This window comes from Myotis lucifugus, unplaced genomic scaffold, assembly GCF_000147115.1.
Source record: "Myotis lucifugus unplaced genomic scaffold, Myoluc2.0 scaffold_210, whole genome shotgun sequence".
Lineage (NCBI taxonomy): Eukaryota > Metazoa > Chordata > Mammalia > Chiroptera > Vespertilionidae > Myotis > Myotis lucifugus.
This window is the reverse complement of record NW_005871258.1, coordinates 950,322-957,897: the sequence shown is the minus strand read 5'-3', so window position 1 is coordinate 957,897 and position 7,576 is coordinate 950,322. Positions and strand designations below refer to the sequence as shown.

The following is a 7,576-nucleotide window of genomic DNA, read 5'->3' as shown; positions in this document are numbered from 1 at the left end:
AGACCAACAAGATAGCAGTTGCAGGTGACTTTATTTGCAGGAGAGCCAGTTAGGGGAGACCATGTCGGCATGTGTGATGCAGTTACGAGTAACCTGGTTGGTAGGGGCCAGCAGATGGTGGCAACCAGGCCAGCAGGGGGGGACAGTAAGGGCGAACAGGCTGGGGGGGGGGTCAGTTAGGGGCGACCAGGCCAGCAGAGGGGGGCTGTTGGGGATGACCAGGCTGGCGGGGAGGCCAGTTAGGGGCAATCAGGCAGGCAGGCAGGTGAGCAATTAGGAGCCAGTGGTCCTGGATTGTGAGAGGGTGCAGGCTGGGCTGAGGGGACCCCCCCCCCCCAGTGCATGAATTTCGTGTACCGGGCCTCTAGTTTGGAAAGAATTACAGTATAACTGGTAGGTGCAAAAATAGTTATAGAGAGTTACCCATGGCCTTCCCCTAGTTTACCAATGACAATATCTTACAAACCAAGAAATTAACATTGGTACAATGTTAACATAGGCCTTTTTCAGTTTTCACCAGTTTTTGCATGCACTCATGTGTGTGCAGCTTTTTTTACACACCACCCATATTTCATCACCACAATCAAGGCACTGAATTGTTCCATAAGCAACAAGGAACTCAATAGCTCGTGATATCCCTTCATAGTTAAAGCACACACCCACCACCTGGCAAACACTAATTTCTTCTCCACCTCTATAATTCTGTCATTTCGAGAATATTATAGAAATGGAATCACAAATACTATGTAACTTTTTGAGATAGATTTTTTTTTATTTAGCACAATGTTCTTGAGATCCATTCAAGTTGTATGTAATAATAATCTATTCCCTTTTATTGTTGACTATGATTCCAAGATATGGATGTATCACCATTTGTAAAAACTGAGCAAAAGAAATATACACTGTATCTGTGTTTCTTCACAGAAGTTGGGAAAAATCTTAAGTATTCCTGAAGTAATATTAGAATATATTTTTATACATGGTGAAATCTTTGAATTAAAAATATTAATGTGCACAATTTTCTTCTCTCTCATAGGAATCTTTGCTATAGAGATTTCTGACATGCGAAAAGATTCTTCACATCCTTGGGAAAGGTCAAAATGTTAAACTGATTTTTTTTTCTATTTGATTGCATTTATTTTTGAATCCTTGACAATGTTAAAGATATATATTAACTTTGTGCCTCTGAATCTCTGTTCTCATGTGCCATATTGCAGAGATCAGAGATGACTTACAAAAACAAAAATGCATGTGGCTCTTTCTACCCATACAGTAATAGTGAGTGTAAAATCCACTTACTTCACTATTAAACACTGTTAACTATCTGGAGTAAATAAAGAAACTTATAAAAAAGAGGGAAACGTGTTTTTTACAAAACTGATTTCCTTACCTTTCTTGGTCTCTCAAATAATTGGTAGGTTATTTTTCTTTGTTATTTATCCTCTCTTGGCTGGAGAAGTTCTGCCAAAATAGGGACAGTTTACTGATACTGGCCTGGGTTCCAATATGCCACTTTGGACCCAGCCTGATGTAAATTCCAGGCCATAATCTGACTTCAAAACAGCAGATAATAGGAGTGTGTCAGGATTTTTAAATCCATAATATTGTACCACTGATTAACAGACATTTCTGCAATTGTGTTTACCATACTATTTTTAGAAAGGCAGGTGATGCTATATCTGTCAAGAATGTAAGATTTTTTAAAATCTGTATTTTTAATAAGTTTTCTTTAAAACATTAAAGTACTGCAATCAACTTAATTGCCATTTTATTTTTTTGCCTGTGGCAGGTGTTTGTTTTCAGAGTAACCACTCCATTGGCGCTTCCTTATTTCCCCTAAACCCCCCTAAATCTCTTATCTTTTCTGTCCATTGACTTTGAATTAAGAGCCTGAACACTACTGCATTTTACTGATATTAGCTATTTGTATTCTTGCCATTTATTTTTTAAAAATCTGTCATTAATAGTATTCATAGGATGTAGACAGTTTCTCATTATATACAGTCACTATTCAGTATGACTACAATAATGTAGGATGGGGACCTGGTTTAGGTCTTGTTTAATCATTATCACTCTGATATTTTGCCATAAGGCCATGCTTCATATTCACTTTAGTTTGATTTTTAAAAACCTTGAGACTTATTCATCTAGTTCAAGACACTCATTACATATTGGTTTAAAAATTGAATAATTTAAAATATGGTGTCCTTTTATAAACATTTTGGACAATAATATGAAAAAAGTCTTTGGTAAAAACAGTTGGTGCTAATATTAAATAATGTCTTAATAAATATGCAAAATTAACCTTTGCTAGTGATGCAATGACCTGAGCACTACGTCATTACAACATTAATTTTAATCTGTCCACCTCCTAGATGACCTGACAGGGAGCTGAGTGTCACCTGTCACACGTACTTTACATGTTGTATGTGGAGGGCAGTATGTCGGGAAAAGGGCATGAGATAAATAAGAATGAAGTATGTAAGCAAATATTTCCACACTTAATTAAAAGTATACTGTACTTGACTTGTGCCATTAGTTACCGAATATTTAAAAGGAAAATTATTTGGTAAGTATAAAGGGGCCAATATTATCCAAAGGTAGGGAAACCTCAACTGTATTCTATGTTAAAACTCAAAGAAAAAATTTTTTCTTATAGTAATATTTAAGGACATTCATTATTTTTAATAAGGTTCTAATTACTTAATGTAAATATATATTAGTCTATTGATGTATTTGGGATCACTGAATGCAATAAAATGCACAATACCAAAACTATACCAAACATATTCTTTCTTTGATGACAAAAAATCTGAAAAAGAGTTCTCAAGTTTGAAATGTCATGTTTAATCCAAAACATCCATTCTCACCGAAATAAGGGTGTTTTGAAGAGAATTGTTAATGTTCTGAGTTAATATCTCACAGGCACTAAGTCTCAGTACATCTACACTAAACTCAACAATGTGTCCTCTTGCATCTCTACCCTTGTTTCCCACATAGAGTGTCACCAGCTACTGTGTCAGACGCCTGAATCCTTAGCCCAGATGTCATCTCACAGGTCGCTCCCTTTCCTCCTCACTGCACAATTTTGTCAACCTAAATGTCACTTCCTACTACATATTGAAGAAATTAAAGAAGACCTAATAAGTGGAAAGACACCCTGTGTTCATGTTTTGGAAGCCAAATATTGTTAAGATGGCAATATTCCCCCAAGCCATCTTCAGATTAAATACAATTCTTATTGAAATCACGATGGAATATATATGTAATCTATTTCAGAAATGAAAAAGCCAATCTTAACAGTCATATGAATTGCAAGGGGCCCAAACAATTTTGAAACAGAAGAACAAATTTGCAGGATTCTCATTTCCCAATTTCAAAAACATACTATTAAACTGCTGTAACCAAAATAATGTAGTACTAACATAAGGATAAACAGGGATCAAAGGAATAGAATTGAGAGTCCAGAAATAAATCCATGCTTCTATGGTCAATTGATTTCAACAAGGGTATCTAGACCAGTGGTTGGCAAACCGCGGCTCATGAGCCACATGCGGCTCTTTGGCCCCTTGAGTGTGGCTCTTCCACAAAATACCACGTGCGGACGCGCACGTACAGTGCGATTGAAACTTTGTAGCCCATGAGCAGAAGTCGGTTTTTGGCCTGGGTGAGTCTATTTTGAAGAAGTGGCCTTAGAAGAAATGGGTGGTGTCTGTCGGGAGACAAGGTGCAGGCGGGCCACGGGATACACAGCGCGGGGGAGGCGCGCGCGATTCATGCACAAGTTGAGTGAGCCAGTCAGTCAGCAGTCTCATGTGCAGTGGTTAGTGCTAGTCGCATCCGCAAATCGCGCGTGGGTGACAAAAGTACCTACTCGAAGCATAAAGCTACCTGTATTTTTCCAACCAGCTGCAAATCCTACAGGTATTTTTGTCATCAATTTAAGAATTGTAATTATTTTGTGTTGGTGGCTTTATTATTATAAAATGAAACATTTTTTAGCAAAGACCAGCTTAGGAGTGCCCTAATTAAGTTAATAACAATGTACCTACCTATATAGTTTAAGTTTAAAAAATTTGGCTCTCAAAAGAAATTTCAATCGTTGTACTGTTGATATTTTTCTCTGTTGACTATTGAGTTTGCCGACTACTGGTCTAGACCACTCAATAGGGTAAAAGAACAGTTTTATTGATTTTTTTTTTAGAGAGAGAGAAAGGGAGAGGAAGAGAGAAAGAAACATCAATGAGAAAGAAATATCAATTGGCTGCCTCCTACACACCCCCTACTGGGGATGGAGACAGCAACCAGGGCATGGGCCCTGAGGAGGAATCTAACTAGCGACCTCTCTGTGCATGGAATGATGCCCATCAACTGAGCCACACTGGCCAGGGCAAGAACAGTCTCTTAACAAGTGGTGCTGGGACAACTGGAAAGTCACATGCAAAGGAATGAAGCTGGATCCTTACCACAAACCACATACAAAAAACAACTTAAAATGCAGCATTTACCTACATTTAAGTGTTAAAACTATAAAACTCTTCAAAGAAAACATACAAGCAAATCTTCATGACCTTGGATTTCACTTGTTTCTTGAATATAACTTAAATGAAAACAGCAAAAATAGATAAATTGGCCTTCATCAAAGTTAAAAACCTGTGCATCAAAGGATGCTACTAAAAAAGTGAAGGATAACCCAAATAATGGAAGTACCTATTTGCAAATCATATATCTGGTAATGATGTAGTATCCAGAATATGTAATTTTACAACCCAACCACAAAAAAATCACTATATTTTAAAATGGGCAAAGGACTTAGACATTCTTCAAAGAAGAGATACTAACGGTTGATAAACACATGAGAAGATACTCAATGTCTTTAGTCATTAGGGCAATTGAGATCAAAGCTATAACATAATCCCCCACACAGTAAGATGGCTAGAATGGAAAATATGGCAATAAGTATCAATGAGGATGTGGAGAAATTCATACATTGCTGATGGAAATATAAAATGGTTTGGCCACCGTGGAACACAGTTTGGCAGTTCCTCAATAAGTTAAACATAGAGTTAACATATATGACCCAACAATTCAACTTCTAGGTATATACCCAAAAGAACTGAAAATGTGCTCAAACAACACTTGTACATGAATGTCCATATTAGCTCTAATCGGAAACCACCCACCCAAATGTCCAACAGCTGATGGATGGATCAACACAATATGTTACATCCCTACGATGGAATATTATTCAGTCATAACTGTGAATGATGTATTGATACATGGTACAACATGGATAGCCCTTGAACACATTGTGCTAAGTGAAAGAATCCAGAGATAAAACCCACATAGTTTGCTACTCCATTCATTTGAAATCTTCAAATAGGCAAATCCATAGAGACAATGCAGATTAGTGCTTGCCAGGGGCAATGGCAGGGAGGGGAGGGCTGGCTGCTTACTGGGCACAGGGTTTCTGTTTGGGTGGTGAATAAGTTCTGGAACTAGGTAGTGGGAATGGTTGTGCAACATTGTAAATATACTTAAACCTTTTCAAGGTTTCTCTGATTTCTAGCATTGGTCTGACTGAATCAGGTTCTCCTGTAAAAGCATGCAGTATTTCTCCTTTGAAGGACTTATCACAGTTGTAATTAATTATTTGTGTAATTATTTGTCTAATATCTGTCTTTCCTTCTTTACTATAAAGTTCATCAGGGTAAGGGATTATATCTGTCTTCACCATTGTATCTCCTACGGTATAGCATAATGCTTTGATACATACTAGGTATTCTGAAATACTATGAAACAAGTAAAGGAAGGAATTACCTCCAATTCCTAACAATTAGAGTTTCTTCTAAATTTCTTTGAAATAATCTACTTTTCTCTATTCTCGCTCTAATCCAGACCATAGTAACCTCTTAATCTAGAATGATGTGACAGTCTCCTATTTGCTCTCTCTTTCAGTCATACTTCTAATTCATTCTCCACACTGAATCAAAGAACTAGTTTTAAAACACTAATATGACCACACTTCTTCCTAACGGACCAATTTACCATTAGACTAAAGTCCAAACTCTTTAACATTGCCTTCCCCTCTCTGATTTGGCTTTTTATTTTTTAACTAGGGGCCCAGTGCCAACCTCCCGTGGTCCCTCCCTGGCCAGCGTGGCTCAAAAGGCATCTGCAGAGTGAGCGGGGTCCCTCTGGCAGGTGGGGTTCCTCAGCCTGGCTTGTGGGTGTGGGGCCAGAACTGGCTCTCTGACATCCCCCGAGGGGATCTCACATCCCAGAATGTGAGAGGGCACTCTGCAAAGTTGCTGTCGTACAGGGTGTGGAACACAAGTGCAAGTGTGCAGTAAACCAGATTTGGGGCCAACAGTGCCCCAGCAACAACATAACACGTGGCTGAAGGTGGGATCACGTGGCCCCACGAGGAATCAGGCTCCCTCCTCTCTGGTTTCGGGGTGTGTCACGGGAGAACCACCACTGCCAAGTCACTGCAGCTCGGCAGCTCCTGCCTTGAGCCTCTGCCCCCTGGTGGTCAGTGCGCATCATAGCAACCAGTCTGACAGAGGGAGAGACACTTAGCATATTAAATTGCTTTCAATACCTGGAACAGTTTATTCTCTTGCATCTCTTGACCTTTACACATGCTCTTTCCTCTGCCTGGATCACTCATTTTTCCTCCCCCAGTCTCCCAGCCTGGAAAAGTCTTATTTGCCTAAACATTGCATCATCAGCACCTAGCATAGTGCCTGTCACTTAGTATGTGCTTAATAAATTTTTGTTGTGTGTTCTTTTAAATTAAAGTCTTATTTCTTGTATTCTTCTATTTGTTTTAACTTCACTTATCCAGTGTGCTTCATTGCATTCTTATTGTATGGTCTTGTTTGTGAAACATACCTTCTAGGCAGTGAGCTCCATGAAAGACTGATTATTTATCATGGTACAGACCATGCCAGACTCATGGTGGCTTCCAGATTACATATATTCATTGAAAGAGTATGGGACAGAGGTGGGAACCTTTTTTTCTGGCAAGGGCCACTTGGATATTTATAATACCATTTGTGGTCCATACAGAATTATCAACTTAAAAATTAGCCTGCTATATTTGGACAAACAATTAACTTGCCTCTAATGCCTTGGCAGGGCCAGACCAAATGATTTGGCTGGCCTTATACAGCCCACCCCTGGTACAGAGCATAGGTGGTTAAGATCACAGGCCCTACAGTCCCATTGCTTAACTTTACCTCATGTCTTTATATTTATTAGTTGTGTATTTGGGCAAATTAAGCTTTCTGAACATTATTTTCCTAATCTATTAAAGGTATATGTCTAAGAGAACCTAACTTAAAATGGTATTATGTGGTTTAACTGAGATAATATATGCTTAGTCTCTATACAATGTCAGGTATAGAGTAGATAGTAGATATATTTATTACTTTTGGAACTAATACAGAAATCTATAGGTTTGAGAGTCAAGAGGGGAAACATAGCTGGAGAAAAGTTTTGGTAGTCCTCAGCAGGTATGGGTTAGGACAGTGGTTGGCAAACTCATTAGTCAACAGAGCCAAATATCAAC

General features: G+C 38.6%; 1 protein-coding gene across 12 annotated transcripts in view; it reads left to right on the top strand.

Annotated features, from left to right (window-relative positions):
- The window catches only part of LOC102419227 (testis-specific gene 10 protein-like), a 142,529-nt gene that overhangs the window by 130,171 nt on the left and 4,782 nt on the right, over positions 1 to 7,576 (top strand). For 7 of the 12 annotated variants that reach the window (XM_023761516.1, XM_023761512.1, XM_023761511.1 and 4 more), the window contains one exon: positions 1,037 to 1,981. The exons of 1 other annotated variant lie outside the window; for it this stretch is intronic. In XM_023761516.1, the coding sequence (XP_023617284.1) occupies positions 1,037 to 1,061 (25 nt within the window). In that variant the 3' untranslated portion in view covers positions 1,062 to 1,981. Of the gene's footprint in view, positions 1 to 1,036; positions 1,984 to 7,576 lie in introns of those variants that run through there. 4 more of the 12 variants (XM_023761508.1, XM_023761509.1, XM_023761514.1 and 1 more) reach the window with 4 other exon arrangements.